This window comes from Salvelinus fontinalis, chromosome 31 (genome assembly GCF_029448725.1).
Source record: "Salvelinus fontinalis isolate EN_2023a chromosome 31, ASM2944872v1, whole genome shotgun sequence".
NCBI lineage: Eukaryota > Metazoa > Chordata > Actinopteri > Salmoniformes > Salmonidae > Salvelinus > Salvelinus fontinalis.
In genome coordinates, this window is record NC_074695.1 from 45,948,194 (window position 1) to 45,972,949 (window position 24,756).

Below are 24,756 nucleotides of genomic sequence, written 5' to 3' on the forward strand. Positions count from 1 at the left end.
CTGTTGTGTAAAGCTGTGACACATTCGGCTTCTCTCAGCTGATACTCAACTCTCCACCTTTCTGGAGTGCATTTCCACACAAAATGGTTGCTGTGAATTGCAGGCTACACATAGGAGCTGGTTGCCCCGACGCAACACGTGAGGAAAGAAGAGCATGAACCAATTTCTAAAAAGGCAATGCAACTGTGTGAAGTGTAGGGGGAGGAGGTAAGTACATGTCTCTGTGTTCCCCCAGGTAGGAGACTCTGTGCTGTTCTGTACAGACTTTCAGCGTTCCTTCCCACAGTGCTTGGGCTCCCATTAAGATGAGTGATAGGGCCCGAGGTAGGGGCCAAGGTAGGGGAGGGAGAACAGTCATGGGAGGGGATAAACAAGCCATTTTGCTTCTAATTTGGTCAGAGACACACCGGACCCACACTGGCAAAGCTGTTACCAGGCTAAAGGTTTGCGGCTGAGGAGAGAACCACAGTGGGTGTAGAGGCAACCTAACGTGTGTGAGAGCGAGACAGAATGTGTGTTGTGTAAAATGGTTTATTATTTGTGCACAACCTAAAGAAGAGGATACATTGACCTCCTTGTACTCGTTGCGCAGTCTTGTATGATTGAGCATTGAATGTTTTTTTGTTTTTTTTCACTGTGCTTAAGTTTGATCACTGGTTGCTCTTCTTAACTGTCTCTCTCTTCTCTCTGTGTGATTGTCCTGTAGAAAGTGTCCCAGTACAGCATCATAGTCCAGGCCACGGACATGGAGGGCAACCTAAACTTTGGCCTGTCCAACACGGCCACCGCCATCATCTCGGTCACAGACATCAACGACAACCCGCCGGAGCTCACTTCCAGGACTGTGAGTAGAGAGCAGGGCTGTTGCAGTGACCCTATCACCACCACACCAGCAGTCATGAGTCACAACCGCAGTAAAATCCCCTCGGGACATGCATAGTATCCAACTCGCTACGGCTCAATTGTCCTTCTAACCGTTCTGACATCATTGCAATCAAAACAGCATTGTGCTTTTTACAACTCAACCTCACTGCGATTGATCAACTTGAAGGACCACTGCGATTGATCAATTTGAGGCAAGAAGTTCAACAACAGGTTGAAACTGAGTGGAAAACATGGTGATTGTGAATGTTGCTTCAAAGCCCGACCACGAAATGGACAGTGCCTTCTAAAGGTGACGATCAATTCAAAACACTCATATGCAGGTTAGAGCTTATACATATGCATAGGCCCGAGAAAAAAAAAGAAAAAAAAAAACTGAATTCAAATAAGGATTATGCTGGTCGTTATACAACACATAGCCTACCGCATATTACGCACCACAGAAAAACATTTCAAAAAATGATTTAAGATGCCTTTAATTGGTCTAGCCTATATTCCAAAATTAAACAAATTCTGGTAATCGCCTTTGAGTCTAGACTGTATTATTATGCATACTAGATGGACTGGTTACCTTACGCTACACTCTAAAGCTTCTTTTCTTGAGTCTGGGAGAAGCCTGGGCAATGCTATCGGTTCATTGTTTGTGCAGGGCGGCTTTACAGAGTTCGCTTACAATTCTAGTGAATTTTGTATTTGATTTTGAATAGCCTAGTAAAAAGGCTTTATTTCCCTTCATAATTAACAGGGTGTCACATTAGGCTACCGATAGCTATAGAATATCTCACCCCCGTGCGTTTCCATCTCCTCCCCTCTCTCCTTCATTACTTTCTCAAGCATGCAGAGAGAGGAGCTGTCAACAGTTTCATGAAATATGTTTTGTTGTGAAAACCTGTTACTTTCGATGTTCCCAAACAGATTTCACATGGTTTCCCCGAATGAAGCACTTGGTAGCTGAAGGAAACAGGTTTGGGGAGCCCGTGGCATACAGAGTTTGGGTGGAATATCACTTGTCGAGCAGCGAGATGCTGCATACGCCTTAAACAGTGGTTGATGCAAGGAGTGAAATAACCTGTGGTGGGAAAGTGGCATCCCTTCGCTATTGGAGTGCATAGGCTGACGGCATGTATTTTTTCCCCCCTGCCCCTGTTCCTGCCCATTTGATGATGGGTCATTCTAAATCGAAACGAGTTTAACATATTAGTAAAGACAATATTCATTTGAGAATAGTCCGACGGGTGATAATATGATCACTTGATGAGAGAACAGCGTGTGCAGCCTGAGGGAAGGATCAGAGCGCAGGCTTTTTTTTGTTGCTTCTTTCTCAAATCATCAATAGCCTGTAGGTCACATCATGCAGCCCATATATGTCTTGATTTCTAAGGCATTATAAGGTTTGCATCATTCACAACTAAAGTTGCCAAATAACTCGTAGCCTATAGGACCTGTTTCAAATGATTACTTTTACACTCAACATAGCTTTTTATATGTCCACTCTCTCCGGAATGGGAAAAATATCATTTTTATTTTATTCAGCTACGTTCAATTATATTCTTCTTACTATGAAATGATATAATATAAAATAATGAAACAGGACTTATGAGCATATCTTGTCTGCTAAATGAACAAGCCTACAGCGGGTGGCACGGCGCATAGCCAGATAACATACAGTAAGCAGTTTGCATGACAATAACCGGCTGACAAAACGTCATGTCCGCCACAGACCAAGTAGACAGGGGAGAGGGGGAAGATGGGGTAAGGTATGGGAGATGGAGGACTGGAATACAGGGAGAAAGGGTAGAAGATGAAAGAGATAAGGCGAGAGGGGGAAAGGGGTGAAACACAGCCACGGCATCATCTCCGAGACAGCGCACACTCCTGACCTGAGTGAAATAAACATCCAATCTTCAACGTTCATCACCCAGAAAACAACAGCAAGCAGACTTAATGATGATTATAGTGGTGATAATGGTGATGATCATTACTGTATATGAAGAAAAAAAAGGTCATTCCTGGAGTCAACCAAATCAAAAGTAAAGAATGATGTGTGTAACCAAACATTATGGAGATCAGCAAGACTAGCATACATTACTGCAAATGTATCCATACATCCTCTGGTCTTCCAGGGAATGTTGATTGCTATACAGTAGTTCCCCCAGCAGTGATGAGTACCTCTCGAACAAGCCTGCTGTCCACACACACATTTTAGTCATTTAGCAGATGCTCTTATCCAGAGCGACGTATAGTAGTGGTCCCCTGTGGGATTTGAACCAACAACCCTGGCGTTGCGAGTACCGTGCTCTACCAACTGAGCCACACAGGACACACACAGTCGTACCCTGGAGGCACCATGCTGCCAGACATAGTAAATGTGTGGAGGGTTGCAGATAGGGGAGAGGAGGGATGAGATGACGGGAGGCAGTGAGTAGAAGCAGTATTCCTGATAGTTGGGAAATGAGAAAACTCTGAATGATTTGTTATCCGAAGGGCTGGAATGGGTAGGATGGCTAAAAGTACAAGGGAGGGATGGCTGAGAGTAAACAGCAAGGAAGGGGGCTGTGATTTCTACGGCACGGTGCTAGACACAAAGTTCTGTGCAAGCAATTAAGCAGGTACTTGTGTTACGATTGTGAGCAAAGATGCAGTGCCTAGTGAAAGTCTTCACATTTTTTTAAAACTTAAAATGAAATCTATATATTAGAGTTTTTTCCCTATAGATCTGCACAACCGACTCCGCATTTTCAAAAGGAACGATGTCTTGATTGCGTGTGTCTTCACACCCCTGAGGTAACACTTGGTGGAAGCACCTTTGGCAGCCATTGCAGCTGTGAATCATTTTGAATAATATTCTATCAACTTTGCACAACTCTTAGGGCAATAGATGTCCATTGGTTTTGTCAGAATTGCTCAAGTTCAGTAAGTGTGTTAAGGAATCAACGAGTCAGTGCTGAGACCACTCAGGAACACTCAACGCCTCTTGGAGAGCCATTCCGGTGTGTCTTTGGCATGAACGTGTGTAATTGTCTCACTGAAAAAAATGAAACTATATCCCAGTGTTCGGTTTCAGAAGACTGAGGAGGTTTTTCCTTTAACTTTTTACCTGGGTTTTGCTCCTATCATATTTATTTTGATCCTGACAAACTCCCCAGTCCTTGCCGATGACAAGCATACCCATACCATGATGCTGGCACCACATGATGCAGCAACATTGAGCATGTGGAGTAAGTTGTGTTGTTTGGTTGGAAATAAATCAAATTTAAAGTCCAGGTAGCAGATAATGGACCTTATCATATATGTATGTAGTTGGTGCTGTATATTAATTAATATACATTACCAGTCAAAAGTTTGGAGACACCTACTCATTCAAGGGTTTTTCTTTATTTTAACTATTTTCTACATTGTAGAATAATAGTGAAGACATCAAAACTATAAAATAACACAAATGAAATCATGTAGTAACCAAAAAAAGTGTTAGTCAAAATATATTTTATATTTGAGATTCTTCAAAGTAGCCACCCTTTGCCTTGATGACAGCTTTGCACACGCTTGGCATTCTCTCAACCAGCTTCACCTGGAATGCTTTTCCAACAATCTTGAAGGAGTTCCCACATTGTGGAGGCCAGGTCATCGGATGCAGCACTCCATCACCCTCCTTCTTGGTCAAATAGCCCTTACACAGCCTGGAGGTGTGTTGGGTCAATGTCCTGTTAAAAACAAATGATAGTCCCACTAAGTGCAAGCCAGACTGGATGGCGTATCGCTGCAGAATGCTGTGTTAGTCATGCTGGATAAGTGTGCCTTGAATTCAAAATAAATCACAGACAGTGTCACCAGCAAAGCAGCCCCACATCATCACACCTCCTCCTTGTTTCACGGCAACAGAGGAAACTCTGGGTCTTACTTTCCTGTGGCGGTCCTCATGAGAGCCAGTTTCATCATAGCTCTTGATGGTTTTTGCGACTGCACTTGAAGAAACTTTCAAAGTTCTTGAGATTTTCCGAATCGACTGACCTTCATGTCTTAAAGTAATGATGGACTCTCATTTCTCTTTCCTTATTTGAGCTGTTCTTGCAATAATATGGACTTGGTCTTTTACCAAATAGGGCCATCTTCTGAATGCCACCCCTACCTTGTCATAACACAACTGATTGGCTCAAACGCATTAAGAAGGAAAGAAATTCCACAAGTTAACTTTTAAAAAGGCACACCTTTTAATTGAAATACATTCCAGGTGACTAGCTGGTTAAGAGAATGCCAAGACTGCAACGCTGTCATCAAGGCAAATGGTGGCTTCTTTGAAGACTGTCAAATATAAAATATATTTTGATTTGTTTAACACTTTTGGTTACTACATGATTCCATGTGTGTTATTTCATAGTGTTGATGTCTTCACTTTTATTCTACAATGTAGAAAATAGTAAAAATAAAGAAAAACCCTTAAATGAGTACAGATTTGTTCAAACGTTTGACTGGTACCGTATATGGTTTCTAATGCTCCCTGCATATAAAAACCACAAAGAACGCAATAACTTAATTTCTATGACTCACACAATCTTTCTAGAATAAAAATCTAATTTAATCAATTACATTTGGAAAAAACGAATTTGAGTGACCATTAGCAAGCCAGCAGCAGATGAAATAGAAAGTGAATTCTCTCCTCCCTCTCTCCCCGGTTTTAGCTTGTGGCTATCACTGTAATAGCTGTCGCTCTCCTCATCCTCAGATGAGGTGAGGAGAGAAGGATCTTCGGACCAAAATGCGGAGTCAGGGAAATAAGCCATTTTTATTACAAATACGACGTAGACTAAACAAAACAAAACACTTTCAAAACTACAAAATAACAAAACGACGTACAACGGAACCTGAACATAAACTCACTTCAACAAACGTAAACTCACGAACAGGAACGTACATCAAAACGAACGAACAGCTAAACAGCTCCAAAAGTGAATACATCGAACAACACGAAGACATCACAGGAGACAATCACCCACAAACACACAGTGATAATGCCCTACCTAAATATGACTCTTGATTAGAGGAAAATGCAAACCACCTGCCTCTAATCAAGAGCCATACCAGGCAAACCGAAACCAACATAGAAACAGGTAACATAGACTGCCCACCCAAAACACATGCCCTGACCAAAAACACATAAAAACTAACATAAATAGGTCAGGACTGTTACAGTACCCCCCCCCCAAGGTGCGAACGCCGGGCGCACCAGCACAAAGTCCAGGGGAGGGTCCGGGTGGGCAGTTGACCACGGTGGTGGTTCCGGTTCCGGACGCTGTCCCCATACCACCATAGTCACTCCCCTCTTCTGTCTACCCCTACCACTGACCACCCAAACATTACCTTCCCCTAAATAATCAGCTAGCACCGGAACAAGGGGCAGCACCGGGACAAGGGGTAGCACCGGGACAAGGGGCAGCACAAAAACAAGGGGCAGCACCAGGATAAGGACCATCACTGGAATAAGGGGCAGCACCGGGACAAGGGGCAGCACCGGGACAAGGGGCAGCACCGGGACAAGGGGCAGCACCGGGACAAGGGGCAGCACCGGGACAAGGGGCAGCACCGGGACAAGGGGCAGCACCGGGACAAGGGGCAGCACCGGGACAAGGGGCAGCACCGGGACAAGGGGCAGCACCGGGACAAGGGGCAGCACCGGGACAAGGGGCAACACCGGGACAAGGGGCAGATCCCGGCTGAAGGACTCTGGCAGGTCCTGTTTGGACGGCTCTGGCAGGTCCATGCTGGCTGACGGCTCTCGACGCTCATGGCAGACTGACGGCTCTCTACGCTCATGGCAGGCTGACGGCTCTCGACGCTCATGGCAGGCTGACGGCTCTCGACGCTCATGGCAGGCTGACGGCTCTCGACGCTCATGGCAGGCTGACGGCTCTCGACGCTCATGGCAGGCTGACGGCTCTCGACGCTCATGGCAGGCTGACGGCTCTCGACGCTCATGGCAGGCTGACGGCTCACGACGCTCATGGCGCTCTGACGGCTCTGGCTGCTCATGGCTCTCTGACGGCTCTGGCTGCTCATGGCTCACTGACGGCTCTGGCTGCTCATGGCTCACTGACGGCTCTGGCAGATCCTGTCTGGTTAGCGGCTCTGGCAGATCCTGTCTGGTTGGCGGCTCTGGCAGATCCTGTCTGGTTGGCGGCTCTGGCAGATCCTGTCTGGTTGGCGGCTCTGGCAGATCCTGTCTGGTTGGCGGCTCTGGCAGATCCTGTCTGGCTGACGGCTCTAGCGGCTCCTGTCTGGCTGATGGCTCTAGCGGCTCCTGTCTGGCTGACGGCTCTGTAGGCTCATGGCAGACGGGCGGCTTTGCAGGCTCATGGCAGACGGGCGGCTTTGCAGGCTCCTGGCAGACGGATGGCTCAGATGGCGCTGGGAAGACGGATGGCTCAGATGGCGCTGGGAAGACGGATGGCTCAGATGGCGCTGGGGAGACGGATGGCTCAGATGGCGCTGGGGAGACGGATGGCTCAGATGGCGCTGGGGAGACGGATGGCTCTGGCCGGATATGGCGCACTGTAGACCTGGTGCGTGGTGCCGGAACTGGAGGCACCGTGCTAATGATAAGCACCTTCCTACTAGTGCGGGGAGCAGAGACAGGGCACACTGAACTCTCAAAGCGTACTCTATACCTGGTGCGTGGTACCGGCACTGGTGGCACCTGGCTGAGGGCACGCACCTCAGGACTAGTACGGGGAGAAGTGACAGTGTGTACAGGACTTGGGAGACGCACAGGTGGCTTAGTGCGTGGGGCCGGAACTGGAGGCACCGAACTGGATACACGCACTATAAGGAGAGTGCGTGGAGGAGGAACAGGGCTCTGGAAATGCACTGGTAGCCTAGTGCGTAATATAGGCACTGTAGGTACTAGGCTGGGGCGGGGAGGTGGCGCCGGAAATACCGGACCGTGCAGGCGTACTGGCTCTCTTGAGCATTGAGCCTGCCCAACCTTACCTGGTTGAATGCTCCCGGTCGCCCTGCCAGTGCGGCGAGGTGGAATAGCCCGCACTGGGCTATGCAGGCGAACCGGGGAAACCATGCGTAAGGCAGGTGCCATGTATGCCGGCCCGAGGAGACGCACTGGAGACCAGACGCGTTGAGCCGGCCTCATGACACCTGGCTCAATGCCCAATCTAGCCCTACCAGTGCGGGGAGGTGGAATAACCCGCACTGGGCTATGCACACGTACAGGAGACACCGTGCGCTCTACTGCGTAACACGGTGTCTGCCCGTACTCCCGCTCTCCACGGTTAGCCTGGGAAGTGGGCGCAGGTCTCCTACCTGCCCTTGGCCCACAACCCCTTAGCCCCCCCCCCCAAGAAATTTTTGGGAGTTACTCACGGGCTTTTCGGGCTTCCGTGCAAGACGTGTCCCCTCATAATTCCGGTTACGAGCTTGAATCTCCGGCTTCCATCCACGTCTCCTAGCTGCCTCCTCATACCAGCGCTCCTGGGCTGTGGCTGCCTCACTCTTCTCACGAGAGCAGCGATTTCCTCCAGTTTGCGCCCAGGGTCCTCTACCAGACAGGATCTCCTCCCAAGTCCAAAAGTCCTTGTTGCTCCGTCGAGCATTTTTCCCATACCGCTTGGTCTCTGTATTTTGTTGGGTGATTCTGTAATAGCTGTCGCTCTCCTCATCCTCAGATGAGGTGAGGAGAGAAGGATCTTCGGACCAAAATGCGGAGTCAGGGAAATAAGCCATTTTTATTACAAATACGACGTAGACTAAACAAAACAAAACACTTTCAAAACTACAAAATAACAAAACGACGTACAACGGAACCTGAACATAAACTCACTTCAACAAACGTAAACTCACGAACAGGAACGTACATCAAAACGAACGAACAGCTAAACAGCTCCAAAAGTGAATACATCGAACAACACGAAGACATCACAGGAGACAATCACCCACAAACACACAGTGATAATGCCCTACCTAAATATGACTCTTGATTAGAGGAAAATGCAAACCACCTGCCTCTAATCAAGAGCCATACCAGGCAAACCGAAACCAACATAGAAACAGGTAACATAGACTGCCCACCCAAAACACATGCCCTGACCAAAAACACATAAAAACTAACATAAATAGGTCAGGACTGTTACAATCACTGTCTAACTGGCTAGGTTTAGGATATTTACTAGCCCATACCAGTGACAAACTTAGCTATGTTATCGACATAATTGTTGTTACATTTTTGGGACAGGGCCCTTGAGCAGGTGTATTCATGCATGTATGTGTATGTGTATTTCATTAACCCCGTGTCAGTCATTAAGCCACGCGGAGCCCTCCAGTGGCCCAGGGGCGATCTGAGCTGATTAATTCAGCTGTTTATCGGAGCTCCAGTGCGAAAGGAAACAGCTTACGCAGGTGGAGCGCCTCACGGCACCGTCATTAGGAGAGAGCTGAGAGGCGAGGGAAAAGGGGAGGGAGGAACAAACGACGAGAGCAGGGAATGTGGGAAAGGTAAGAGACGGAAATGACAGGAAAGAAAGGGACATCGGCAAAGAGAGTTTATTGTGAAGCCTCGCATATAATATATGGATATGCGACTGTACAGTATGTTTTGAGGTCACGTTGATGTCTTGTCAGCATACACTTTTAGCATGTGCGTTTTCCTATCTGCAGCTTCTCCAGTTTTGAGTAGGTGGGTGTCTTGGGGAGCTGAGGTGCTTAATAATACAGAAGCAGTATCACTTTCACGCTGGACGTTATCAAAAGGAGTTAGCATTAGCACGCACCCTGCGGGCCAATACGATCCTTATGATGATGAGTTAGCAGATTCGCTAAGCACGTGTCAGACGTAGAGCTCGTCAGTGATATGTTGCGCCACAGCCACACAGCAGGGGGAAGCACCGAGAGAGGGATGGAGAGGGGAGGAGAGGAGAAGGTTGTGGGCTGCAAGGCTGAGAGTACGTAGGTGGGGATTGGGTGGAGGAGAAAAATAAACAATAGAAGGTGGTGGGTTGAAGGAGAAGAGAGCGAGGAGACAAATGAAACCCGACAAACATTTTAATGGCAGGAATGTTCCTTCCAACAGTCATTTGTTGAGTAATTTCACCACTGCCTTACTCCACTGACCATCAATCCACATTGTACAAATATTCCAGAATTGGATCTGCTGTGGTATCTATGATGTACTATTCTAGCTTTTCCATATCCATAAGGAGAACACACAGAGTCAGGACCACTGTAAATCAGATCCTTTTTTCTTTTTTTACTATATTAGGATTCTACAGTTGCGGTAGCCGATTGATGATAGTAGTTTGTAACGGATGGAGTCTCATCCACTGTATTTTTGTTGTGTTGAAGTGCATTTCAATCACTCAGCACAAATGGGGGTTAGCTAAATAAATGCTGTGGTGGATATTGATGATGATCGCCCTTGTTATTTTGCAAAGTGGAGGTCTTGGATTCACAATGAGCAGAGCACTTTTTACAAGCTCCCTCCATAAATCATCCAGTTCACCAGTGGGCTACATAAAAGCCATTTTGTCGACAATGAAGGCCATTAAGCAAATATTTAGTGTTTGCAGCAAACCCAATAAATCTATCAAAGCGTCCCAGGAATAGAAAGTTTGGAGAATTTCTCTTTAATGTTACAGATTAATATTTCATCAGGCCTATCAGAGGCTGACCTATTTTTCAAGGCGGCAAGGCGGGCAGGCAGTGGGTGGGGTGTTTATGTGTTTCAAAGTGGATGTGTTCATCTGTTTGTGTGATTATCTTTGTGTGTGTGTTTTGGTTTGTACTATTTTTTTGAAGAAAATAGATGTGTGTGCGTGCATGTGTGTGTGTGTGTGTGTGTGTGTGTGTACCCCGTGCTCAGTAGTGAGGAATAATCCCAGCCAGTAGGAAACACCAGCTTGGCCTGGATCCTTTTCTCCTCTCTCATCCTGACATCACCTGGGCTCCATGATGAAGCTCTCTGTCACCCCCCATCTTCCCCTCCCCTTCCCTCCTCTCCCCTGCCTCCCCCTCTACCTCCTGCTCTGCCTCCCCCTCTACCTCCTGCTCTGCCAAGAATGTGACGGCAGGATGAAGACAGTCCTTGTGCACTATTACTTTGACTGTGATTATTCCTCTGTTCTTTCTGTTGTTCGCTGTGGGCCTGGAACACCTTATAATGACACCACTCTAAACACAGACCCACTGGCACAGGCGTCAGTTCAACGTCTATTTACATTGACATTTGGTTGAGTTCTCAACTAACATGAATTCAACTTGAAATCCCCCCCCCCCCCCCCCCCCCAAAAAAAAAAAATCTGTGAAATTGGACTTGTGAAATTCCCTTACGTTAAAGACTTTCCACATTGATTCAACAAATGATTTTGTTGACATTACGTGGAAACAAAGTTGATTCAACTAGTTTTTTCCCAGTGGGCACCCTTGTTCTGTAGACTCTATAGCAGCCTTTGAGTTTGTGAGTGTGGTTATTTATGGTCCCTATATGTCCCTATTACAGAAAAAAAACTCTCCTCAAATCAGCATGGAGAATACCCTGGCCTAGCCGACAACAACATCAAAACAGACTTAGTGAAGAGTGTACACACACACACACACACACACACACACACACTGCCTCTTTATCCAATCCCAGCAGACGAACAGGACCACCCCGGAACCTTCTTTTTCCTGAAGAATGTCATTGGTTCTCTAGACGATCATCTTGCTAGAGCTTCCTAATCTCACTGTGTTTGTGTGCTGGGTCACAGTGTGTCTCAGCGTGTCTCGGTGGGGGGGCCTAATGTCATTGTGTATAGTCTATGCAGACAGAGAAGGTCTCCTGAGCCTGTAGGGCATGGATCATCAGCTAGATTCAGCCACGGGACGATTTTTTCTTGTGCGGATGGTTGGGGCCGGGAACATAATTACAAATCATTTATAGACTGCAAAAAGCCCAAACAGATATAATATTTGACTAAAACATACTATTTTCAAACCTTATTTACATTTGTATACTATCACATACAGTATATCTCTCTACTTTCCCAAAATGTAAATCACTTGGAGCTGATTTGCTGGTGTTTTTACAGTCTTTTATATATAACAATTCAAATAACAAAATCACCCGCGGGCCAAAATCGTCCCGCGGGCCGCCAGTTGGGGAACCCTGCTTGACAGACCGTTAAGCTGTGATCAGTTCCCGACCATAACAGAGACTGACTCCTCTGCTGTATGGCCTTATCAGGACAAAACACATGTGTTTCTGCAGGACATCTAAAACCCACAAAACACATGCCCACTGCTGCTTAAGCCTTTTCTCTCTCTCCGTCCCTCGCTCCCTCTCTCCCTCCATCAGTCTCTCAGAAGAACAGAAAGATGGGGAGGGCAATAAGACAATTCTTCAAAAATGTGGAGGCAGAGGATAGCACGGGTGTTTAGCTTGTTTAATGCACCTAACGCACCGGAGTAGTGTTTGTGGAGTAACGAGATAATTAAGCCATTTGACTGCCTACTTACACAAAGGAGGAGAAGAAGACTTCCGTATAACTCCTCTTATCTCTCACTCCCTCTTTCTTACCCCTTCCCAGTTTTCAGGCGAGGTCCCAGAGAACCGGGTCAATGTCGTGGTTGCCAACCTGACCGTGATCGACCGGGACCAGCCACACTCGCCCAACTGGAATGCCGTGTACAGGATCATCAGCGGAGACCCAATCGGTCACTTCACCATCATCACCGACCAACACACCAACGACGGCATGGTTACCGTAGTGAAGGTAAGGGCCCTGTGACCAATCAAAACAAGGGTACATGCTCTCAGACAACAACAAACAAATGCCGTGGAGAGTTTTGTCTATAGCAGATTGGTTCAACGCTGTTCCACGGAGATTTACATGTAGGAAAGTTACAGAAATAAAAGCACCCGATTTCGTTTGACCTTTGCTCTGAAAAAACATTTGATATTGAATGGGTAGGTAGTGCTAAAATAGTGAAGAATTCCAAGTCAAACAGCAACTATGACTAGCACATTCTCCAGGTCTCACCTAGACCTACTTATCATATCCATTTAAAAAAAAAAAAACACTTCTTCACCAAGCCTACAGAAAGGTCAAGGTTGAGTGAGGACTGCTGTTGTCAGGTCTATATCGTATGATATTTTATTTTATTAACCATATGACATGTCCTTGTGAGGCTGATGTAGCACATACAGTGTTATCCCATTAATCTGTGTGTTGCGTGTCAGATCTATAAGTCAGTGTGTGTCCGCCCCAGGCTGTACACTAGCTATAGGCTGGGGAGGGGCAGCTAAGGACACAACACAATGGGAGCTTTGACTTTGAAACCCCCTAGCTAAGTCTAATTGAGGGATAGGGTAGGTCCTTCGCAAGCACATGGGTGCGCATGTATGCACCACTCACTCGCGCACGCACACATAGTTATAATGGCTACTAAGCCCATTGCAACAAATTAGATATTGATTTCTCAATTACAATTGCTGTGGTGTTATAATGTTTTAGCTACTGAGGTGGATGGATACAAGAACACAGCCTTGTCTTGTAATCCTATCTGTTTACCGTTTTAGGAACAGGTTTGTGTGTGAGTTTTTGTGTGCGTGCGTGCGTGCATGCACAGGTATACTGTATACAGCGTGTATATTTGAGTAGTTTATTGATGAGCTGCCCCTGCAGAGCCAGTTGTAATACCTCTTTCTGCTCCTTTGTCTGTCCGTGTGACTCTACAGTAACATTTTGAGGAAGGGCATTAACACCTCTCTATTTCTCTCAGCACCTCAAGCACTGGCATTTTGCTTTCCTTCATTATCTCTAGATGGCTGGATTTTACACTGAACAAAAAATATGAACGGAGTAAGTGTCGGTCCCATGTTTTTTGAGCTGAAATTAAAGATCCCAGAAATGTTCCATACGCACAAACAGCTTATTTCTCTCAGTTAGTGTACAAATTTGTTTACATCCCTGTTAGTGAGCATTTCTCCTTTGCCAGATAATCCATCCACCTGACAGATGTGGCATATTAAGAAGCTGAATAAACAGCAGGATCATTACACAGGTGCACTTTGTGCTGGGGACAATAAAAGGCCACTCTAAAATGTGCAGTTGTGTCACACAATGCCACAGATGACTCAGGTTTTGAGGGAGCGTGTAATTGGCATGCTGACTGGAAGAATGTCCACCAGAGCTTTTGCCAGATAATTGAATGCTACCATAATCTGCCTCCAACGTCGTTTTAGAGAATTTGGCAGTACGTCCAACCGGCCTCACAACCGCAGACCACGTGTAACCACGAAAAGCCCAGGACCTCCACGTCCGGCTTCTTCACCTGCGGGATCGTCTGAGACCAGCCACCCGGACAGCTGATGAAACTGTGGGTTTGGACAACCAAAGAATTTCTGCACCAACTGTCAGAAACCGTCTCAGGGAAGATCATCTGAGTACTCGTAGTCCTCACCAGGGTTTTGACCTGACTGTTGTGAACAGAGTGCCCCGTGGTGGCGGTGGGGTTATGGTATGGGCAAGCAAAAGCTACAGTCAACGAACACAATTGCATTTTATCGATGGCAATTTGAATGCACAGAGATACCGTGACGAGATCCTGAGGCCCATTGTCGTGTCTTTCATCCATCGCCATCACCTCATGTTTCAGCATGATAATGCACAGCCCCACGTCGCAAGGATCTCTACACAATTCCTGGAAATATCTCAGTTCTTCCATGGCCTGCATTACTCACCAGACGTCACCCATTGAGCATGTTTGGGATGCTCTGGATCGAGATGTAATATCACAGCCATTGAAGAGGAGTGGGACAACATTCCACAGCCACTATCAACAGCCTGATTAACTCTATGCGAAGATGTGTCGCGCTGCATGAGGCAAATGGTGGTCACACCAGATACTGACTGGTTTTCTGATCCACGCCCCAACCTTTTTTTTAAGGTATCTGTGACCAACAGATGCATATCTGTATACCCAGTCATGAGAAATCCATAAATTAGAGCCTAATGAATTGATTTTCTTCTATGAACCGTAACTCAGTAAAATCGTTGAAATTGTTGCGTTTATATCTTTTGTTCAGTGTAGAATACTTTTCCTCACCACTTGCTCCCTGATGTAGAATTGAGCAAACAGGAGGGCGGGCAGCCGTAAGCTGCCGTAGCAACCCCAGGGAGGATATCAGGAAATCATAAATTAAGAGCCAGGAGCAGCGCGAGGAATAGACCGTCTCAACAAGTAAACAGGAAGGCTTTGAGTCTCTCTGGGGAGCGGAGCCGGAATGGCTACCAACTCTAATCGGTTTCACATCAGACAACCTGGAACGCATAGGTAGCAGGGAAACAGGGAAACATCACACAGCTGCATTTGAATTCTTGTGGTATGTGTTTACTGAGGAGGCCCTCTCTGGCTGCTAGTGGAGGCACATCAGCAGAACACACTGACATCTCTCACATGTTTACTGAGACGGCCCACCTGGGACCGTCGCTGCTCTGTAAACAAGGACTGAGGATTTAACCTGCACATGTCACACGTGTAGAGAGCTCTCTGGGGAACCGATAAGGAATCCTGGATTTAAACAGAGGCACCGCAGAACCACATACGCACACATGCGCCCGTATGCACACACACACACACACTATTTTGCCTTTAATAAGTCATTAGGATATGTAAATTCAAGAAGCGTGTGATGAACACAGGAAATGATAGGGGTGACTACACACCAGAGAGAAGAAAGGAGAGGAGCGGGAAGGAGGAAGTGAGGAGTAGATGGGAGAGTTGCCAATGGGGAGAGGAGGCAGGGTAGATTATATTAGGAGGGAGGGAAGTGAGGAGAAGGGGGAGCAGGGGATGAAGAGCAGATTCAGGAAGGAGAAGAGGAACGAGAGGGATGGAGTAAAAGGTGGAGGGGGAGATGTAGTGAGGGATGGATCGCAGGAAGGAGGTGGAGGCTAGGTTATTGACCTTTAACCCCCTCGTTCTGCTCTCCTCCCCTAGGATGTGTGTGTGTGTTAGTGAGCCTGCAGATACGCCGGATCTCCCTGTGCACTGAACACCACTGGCTATGGATCAAAGAGCTCCGAGTACACCACTGGTTAACCCTACACAGACACACACAAAAGGGCAGGGCACGTACACAGAGACAGAAGGGCAGGGCACGTCAACACCAGCCATCTCTTCTTATTACTAGTGCACGTACACACATACCCCACCATGGCATCTGTCAGATCCAATCCCCTCATCACCCTGGCTGCTTGATTATGAATGCTTTTTATATCTCTGCCCGTCGTGTCCGTTCGCTGCTAACACTGAGGCGAAGCAACACACAGATGTGCTCCAAATCATTACTGTCACAATCAAACCCAGCAGACACCAGCCCCTAGGCGCTAATCATCAACCGCATAGCTAACTGTAATCAGACCGAGCATCACGCAACACCCAACATATTTGTTTGTGTATTTCTGGTTATTTGAATCTGGGTTTGCGTTGTCTTCATTAAGCCGGCCCAGAGCTGTCGCTCCGTTTTAGGGTCACAGGGCAGATCGCCCTTGTAGGTGGCTGGAGCTAGCCGACACACACACACACACACACACACACACACAGAGTGAGGAGTTTACCCAGCGTGAACTGAACAGGGAGCGTCAGCCACTACAGCAGCCAGTCCATGAATAGTTTAAGGCCTGCCTAACCCACTCAGTGTTAGCAAGGTAACTACAGGTAGGGGTATAGAGGTCCCTCTAAGTTTAATGGTAACGTTGTTCAAATTCATCCCAGCTATCGCGGCGCTAGCACTGCTCAGCACCAGGACTCAGCTCTCTCTCTCTCTCTCTGTGCGTGTTTAACATCTGTAGGTGGAGGATAGAGGGACTGAGAGACTGGAGGAGAAAGTTTAAGTGTTCTGGGGATGAGTGGGGGTTACATGGCACCGTGGGTTTGATCCCGCTCTTGTTATTTCTCTCCCGTATATATTTCTTCTCGCCATAGTGCAGGGTTTGTTTCTTTCTCTCCTGCCTTCTTTCTCCCCGTTTATTCGACCCTCCTAGTCTTCTCTTATTATCCATCTCTCTCGCTCCCTCATCATTTGTTATGTCTTCTGTTTTGTATTTGTCTTCCTTAACCCCTACAGCTTTGCCTCCTTCTCTTTTCCTCTATTTCTCATGTGTGATTGCTATTACCGTTTGATGGGACTGTGAGATGACTAATTGTAACCCAATTATCTCCTCCTCTCCAGCCGGTGGACTTTGAGCAGAACAGGGCCTTCATGCTGACGGTGGTGGTCAATAACCAGGCCCCGCTGGCCAGTGGGATCCAGTCGTCCCTCCAGTCCACATCCGGGGTCACCATCTCCGTGGTAGACATCAACGAACCGCCCTTCTTCCCCACTAACCCCAAGTCCATCCGCTTTGAGGAGGGCGTCCCTGCTGGCACGTCTCTCACCACATTCTCAGCCAGCGACCCTGACCGTTTCATGCAGCAGAGCATCAGGTACTGGACACACACATTTACACACACACGTTTACTAACATACAGACACACGCACATTTACACACACACATACAGACACACACACACATTCACACTCTCTCCCAGCCCTGACTGCTTCCTGAGCAGAGCATTAGGTACAGTGGGGCACTATGCAGACAAACTGTCTCCTCTCTCTCTCTCTTAAGATTTCTATGTAAACTCACTCAGTACAGAGCTGCCATTCCCCTTGTATAAACTAGCAGTAGTGGCATAGTGGCCAAGTGCCATCTTAGGGCTTATACAGGCTGAATAATGTTTTATATAATATGTACATAAGCTTTTTTCTATTTACATTAGCAACAGTATGTCACATGCCAAGAGAGAGTTCGGGGGCTTGGAGACGTGACGTGACGTTCTACCTCGATAGCTCAAGTTCACAGGAAAAGTGGCACAACTGCTAGCTAGCTAGCTAACGTCAACTAACAACATTTGTTTCATCAGATAGCTAAATTAGCATAGCAAGAATGAACGTTTACACCTCTCAGACGAATATAAAGGGACAGTAGTGTTATCATACCTTGTCAGTCATCACAGAGCTCCGTAGCTAACAAGCTAACCAAATGTCTGCATCCTCCTCACAGGCTACTAATAGCTACTGCATTCAGCTGAATGCAAAAGTCAGCCAACGTTAGCTGAACCATAGCTAGATAGCTTTTTGGCCTACGTAGCGTATTGACGTTACCTTAGAATAGGTTTGCCCAAATGGCAGCCCGCGCTGGTGTTATTTGGTCCCTCAAGATATTTGGGAGGGGGGGGGGACGGAAATAATACTAAAAACACCAGAAAATGTTTTTTCATTTTGGAAATCTGTTCCCAAGTTGTACCACGCATAATAGAGAGACACGTGATCATATGCAAATGTAAGCAAGGTTTGAGAAATTCTTATGTTTTAGTCAAATAATACACTGAACAAAATATAAACGCAACATGCAACAATTTCAAAGATTTTACTGAGTTCATATAAGGAAATCAGTCAATTGAAATAAATTGAAATGTTGGTCACAGATACCTTAAAAAAAAGGTAGGGATCAGAAAACCAATCAGTATCTGGTGTGACCACCATTTGCCTCATGCAGCGCCACACATCTCCTCCGCATAGAGTTGATCAGGCTGTTGATTGTGGGCTTTTGAATGTTGTCCCACTCCTCTTCAATGGCTGTGCGAAGTTGCTGGATATGGCGGGAGCTGGAACACGTTGTCATACACGTCGGTCCAGAGCATCCCAAACGTGCTCAATTGTTAACATGTCTGGTGAGTATGCAGGCCATGGAAGAACTGGGAAATGTTCAGCGTCCATGAATTGTGTATGAGGTGATGGCGGCGGATGAATGCCACGACAATAGGCCTCAGGATCTCATCACGGTATTTCTGTGCATTTAAAATGCAATTGTGTTTGTTGTCCATAGCTTATGCCTATGCATACAAAAACCCCATCGCCACCGTGGGGCACTCTGTTCACAACGTTGACATCAGCAAACCGCTCGTCCACATGACTCCATACACGTGGTCTGCGGTTGTGAGGCGTCTTATGGGAGACAAATTAACATGAAATTCTCTGGCAACAGCTCTGGTGGACATTCCTGCAGTATGCATGCCAATTGCGCGCTCCCTCAAAACCTTTTTCGAGTGGCCTTTTATTGTCCCCAGCACAAGGTGCACCTGTGTACTAATCATGCTCTTTAATCAGTTTATTGATATGCCACACCTGTCAGGTGGGTGGATTATCTTGGCAAAGGAGAAATGCTCACTAACATGGATGTAAACACATCTGTGCATACAATTTGAGAGAAATACGTTTTTTGTGCGTATGGAACATTTCAGCTCATGAAACATGGGACTAACACACATTGTGTTTATATTTTTGTTCAGTGTATATCTGTTTGAGTTTCTTGCGGTCAATTTACAGTCTACAAATTATTCTAATTATGTTCTGGGCCCCGACCATCCGCTCAACAAAAAATCGGCAACTAACTGAATCTAGTCAATGATCCCTGCCTCATTTCATCAATATCATGCAAATCAGTACATGAAAAAACATTGCGACTGAAAAAGTTGTTAGTTCACAGAGTTTCTGCTTAGGTTTTCTGCTTGCTTTTGCATTGAAATAAATTCTGGTGTTCTGAGATTCCTTTCAATTTCAGAATAACCGGCTTTTACTGCAATTTAGATAAAAACTCAATAAAACAAGTCTCTAATATAAGGAAAATGCCGATAGATTTCATCTCTTTCAAAACCATTATGATTTTTACTGTAGGAGCATTTGGCCCAATGATACAATTCTGTTGAGGAAGGCTCTCCTGCAACCTCCGGCGGTAGTGGTCGAGATGTGACCAGTTCGCAAGTTTACATTGCAGTATTTTCTCTAAATCTGTAGGCAATCTCTCGTAGTGAGAGTAGGGCCATACGTGCATGGATACAAAAAGAGAGAGCGACGGAGAGAGAGGGAGGATGAAATGGGGACCATGGTTCTTGGCAGTGTCCATCTCTCAGCAGTCCAGTCTGCCAGTGCTCGGCGCCAGCACAGGGCACTGCGTTAGGAGGGCACGAGGGTTAATGGGGAGCACTGCCCCCTGGGTAACCAGAGCCATGTGTATTCTAAAGGTATAGATAGGACACACACACACACACACACATACAGCATCTGGCCCCCTGCTCGAAGGCCTGACACAGCAGTCTGTACACCTGCAGTGTTCCCAGGGCTCTCACACCGTTGGCTGTGAATCTAAACCAACCTTTTAAAGCTGCCTGTGGAGCACAGCAGTGTCTTCACTTCCTCAATGTCAGCTGATTTATGACATGATTATGTTGATTATGATGTAGGAGGGAGGGGCTACTTTTTTCTTTCACACATACTTGCAAGCACGCACATACAGTCTCTCACTCACTAACTCACACACGTGTGCAGTGGTGGAAAAAGTACCCAATTGTCATACTTGATTAAAAGTAAAGATACCTTAATAGAAAATTACTAAAAGTGAAAGTCACCCAGTAAAATACGACTTCAGTAAAAGTCTAAGTATTTGCTTTTAAATATACTTAAAGTGGTAATCAGCAGTAGAAACATTAACAAAGTGACATCCCTTACCCCTGTTTTGGTAAAAAAGCTGGAGCTGGAGAAATTGAACCACTCTCAAATTCATAAACAGAGCTATGGATGCAAGGACTAATCATCCGTGATATCAAAATGATAGTTTTAACCATATTGTGAGACTTTATAGTTGTTTGTTTACATTTTCTTTGTTGGAGTAAAACAAGTTTATATTTGGGGATCTGATGGTGTACAACAGTAAAACTAAGCTCATGAGGCATTTATAAGTTATATTCTTCAAGAATCAATAGGTACATATCATTCATTTATACGTCCAAAAATGGATGTAGCCACTACTTTGGATGTAGCCACTACGCCCCTTAAGTATGAAAAGTAAATCATTTCAAATTCCTTATATTAACAAAACCAGACGGCACCATTTTACAAAAAAAATGTTTTTTTCATTTACGGATAGCCAGGGGCACACTCCAAAACTCAGACATTTCAGGGAAAATGTATGGAGTAAATAATATGCAGTGAAGTAAGAGTACAAGTTCCCCAATTGCCAGTGTGTATGTATGGTGTTTGTATGTGTATTTTCTCCCTGGCTGGGTTAGTCTGGTGACTAAGTGGATGGCTATGTCTATGAGAGGGCCAGGCCATCAACCCCCCCCCCCCCCCCCCCCCAAACCCCACATTCATCATCATGTACCCTTTTCCTCTCTCTCTCTCTGGGGCAAAGATCTAAACAAATTTGCCAGTTAATTTCCCTGCAAATTAGTGTAAATTATAATTATAATTTAGGAAGACGCCAAAGTCACCAGCTGGGCTCTCTATCTTGCTGCAGCTCTCTGTCTTTCTCTTCTATCTCTCTTTGCTTTCTCCCCCTCCCCCCTTTCCCTCTTTCCCTCCCGATCCTTTTCCCGTACACCAGTTTAAGTCCGCAGTACACCTTGGAGATAAGTTTGGGTAACTGAGGCACACCATGTTCTGTCATGGCCTGCTTCACACATTCACACTCTCTCCCTTTTTATTTCTCTTCTCTCTCTCTCTATCTCTCTCTCTCTCTCTCTCTCTCTCTCTCTCTCCACCCCTCTCTCTCTCTCTCTCTCTTTCTCTCTCCATCTTTCTTTCTCTCTCGCACACGCACACGCACACACACACACACACACACACACACACACTGATACACAATCTCCCAACCACAATCAATTCTCCTGCACATCTAGTGTTTAACCGTAGCCCAGCCCTGGCACCTTAACAAACTAGTGGGACAGTTTGCCCACATCAGCCTCCAATGTGGTTTCGTCTGGGAGGTCCCGCGTGGCTCAGTTGGTAGAGCATGGTGCTTGCAATGCCACGGTTGCGGGTTTGATTCCCACAGGGGACCAGCGTGAAAATATATGCATGAATAAGAGCGTCTGCCAAATGACAAGAACCTGAATCTGTATTGAAGTCCTATAGAGTGAGAGGCGTAAAAGGCATCAGGCTTGGATCGTGCAGGGAAACGAATCACTTGGATCCTTATTATTCCTCAAAGGAAATGTAATCATACATAATGAATGTGTGCTAAGTCACGCCAATCAGCCAAACCATGTATTATCTTGTTTGTAGTCAGCCATTACACTCCGTCCTCACAATCAGACACACGGGGAACAGAAACCGTGCAAAGTTTGGATGGGGTTTTCATCTGTCGTTTTTAGTTTCATTATCAGTTGAAACTTTTGCATCGGAAACCCCTCTTAGTAGCCAGTGAGCAGAGTTCGTGTCTGTTGACTAGCTAGCAATTTGTCACGACTGATTTTTGGTGACTGGTTTTAGGCACAACTCCCTTTTGTATGTGTGACTACTGCCAGGTTCAAAGATCAGAGATCTCTCTATGTGACTGAGGGAGACCAGACCAAACATGTGATGTGAGTGTAGGGAAGAGGAAGGGTGCTGCTGAATGAAAGAGAAAGAGAAAGGGAAAAGGTCATGAACAAGATTGAGAGTGAGAGAAGGAAAAGCAGGGGCCGGGGAGGTTCGGAGAGTTGAGAGAGAGGAGGGGGGAGGTCAGGACCAGACTAATGGCAAGCAGTGAGTTCTAGGGGTGGTTGAGGGGGGACAGAGGCCAGGGTATGGGGGAATGGAGGGGGAAAGAGGGGGTGGCTTGGAGGGGGAAATCAGGCATTACCTGTCAGAGCCAGACGAGCGAGGCGAGGTGTGGGATTGGAGATGCACGCATAAATGATTACCCAGACCACCCTGCATGGGCTGAAGGAAGGCTGGGAGGACAAGCATTTTTGATTATCAAGGACAGGCTTTGAAAAAATACATTTTCTTCCCCTACTACTATCGCTAACCGCAACAGACTTCATACTAGATCGTATTCACTCCTCACACCCACTTACCAGTACCACAAAGTTGTATATGCATAGAGAGACTGATCAAGGTAGTATGCAGACAATGGAATCATGCAGCTTGAATATTATGACTTAATTTAACTTGTACTTCTCCTTGGTGTCTTTTAAAGCACCAGAGCGAACACTGGCTGTCAGTTCCAGACCGTATAGAAGCAATAAGAACCAAAAGAAATTAAATTATAAAACTGCCCACCAACTTTTTTCCCCCTAGGTTTTGATATCAGCAACGAAATCATAGACTTGACTCTGGCCAACCAAGCCAGATTATTGTTACTCGAAAAGCGCTTTTCCCAGTCGTGTACTGCTAGGTCAGTTGGAGAAGGCAGCAGTAGTCTGTGTTTTCCTGGGGATGGTTGTTTCACCCACTGACTCCCTCATCAGCTGCTGTGTTTGGGCCTTGTTGAATGTGTGTGTTTATTTGGTGTGCGTGCAAATCATGTGGGAGCGCAAAAGGTCGGTGACTCCGATCCGTTGGGTAGATTTAGCTCTGCGCCAGTTTTGCGACGTGTCAACGTCTGTCACTGCGGCAGCCCAGTCGTCCCAACAGAAACAGGAAGTGACACTTCAGTAGCTGACTGCTATGGCGACTGCCAATCGCCCAGGCAGTGTGATTGGCTCACAGTGTGGCATGACAATAATGCGGTCACTATGGGTACCACGAAGCAAAAGCCAGCACAGCTTTCCCTTAGATCTGACACATCATCCTCTTTTAGAGCTGACAGTCACATGAAATCCCAGCTGAAAATTCTGACATTCAAACTAGGAATTAATTAAGAGGAAGTGATGTTTAACACGAGCCGCCGAGATTGAGATCTGCACTCAGGACCCACTGAGGTGCCCTTAATGTGCCCGATTGTTTAAAGAAAATGTCTAATTACACACCCGATCGTCTCTTCAATGCGGGGGGAGATTGGCTGGCGCTGGAGTGCTATTAAGCACTTAATAAACTTGATCTAAGTTTTATTTTAACTGTGTTAGGCACTGTTTGGGGGATTTAATTAATGAGTAATGTTCGAGCGTCAGGCTCTGGGGAGCAGACCTTTTGTGTAATGTCTTTTATCATCACAGACCTCTAACTTTTAATGTTGCCAGATAAGGGAGGGGGAGAGAGGGATGAGAGAGGACAGGACCATAATGGAGGTGAGGGGCGAAAGGGTGTGTCTCTTTCCCCCTCTCTACCACTTTATTTCTCTATTTCCTGCTCACCCACTCCAGCCTCAGCGTCTTCCTCTCCTTCTCAGGTGTGACTGCCCTCCACTGGAGACCCAGGGTACAACCTGGACCTGCCTCCACAGACAGACAGAGACCTAGAGAGAGAAGAAACCATAGATCAAAAGAGCAAGACTGATGGATGCATGCATACACAGACTGTAACAAGGTTATGTCACGTTCATGAATGTGGCATTTTGCCTAATGGAACCCACGGCGGGTGGTAACTGTAACAAAAGGCCTACAAGTTTAAGAGATTACGTTGCCCCAGGGAACCCATTGCGGGTGGCAACAACAGAAACACGGTAGCTTTAATCACGTCAGGTGAATGTCACAAAACACGGTTGATATATTCACGTCAGGGGAATTTCGGGAAAAGTCTCAGCCTAATTGCACTTGCACCACACCTCCTTGGTATTGCATTTGCGGTTTTCCGTGTGTTTCACTTGCACAGTAGAGAGAGAGAGAGAGACTGTTCTACAGAGCCAAACATCTTACATCAGATTCCATGGGCAGTAAGCTTCTGCTGCTTCCGAATCAAGTTAGCCACTGTCTTTCTCCTCTCCCTCTCGCTCTGTCTTTTATCCCTGCCCCCCTCTGTGCAGGCCACGCTCCCTCCCCAGTAGTTATTTCACAGGCTGCCAGTTCCAGTCTGCGGGTAGCTGCCCGCCGCACTGACCACTCGGCAGTGTGGAAATGTCATCCCTCTCATCCCATTCCCAGGGCCGT

At 46.4% G+C, this 24,756-nt stretch overlaps 1 protein-coding gene across 2 annotated transcripts in view; it reads left to right on the plus strand.

Annotated features, from left to right (window-relative positions):
* LOC129830384 (cadherin-4-like) overlaps nt 1-24,756 on the plus strand; it is a 370,018-nt gene that overhangs the window by 325,562 nt on the left and 19,700 nt on the right. For both annotated transcript variants that reach the window (XM_055892928.1, XM_055892929.1), the window contains 3 exons: nt 707-844; nt 12,447-12,632; nt 17,096-17,349. In XM_055892928.1, the coding sequence (XP_055748903.1) occupies nt 707-844; nt 12,447-12,632; nt 17,096-17,349 (578 nt within the window). The remainder of the gene's footprint in view (nt 1-706; nt 845-12,446; nt 12,633-17,095; nt 17,350-24,756) is intronic.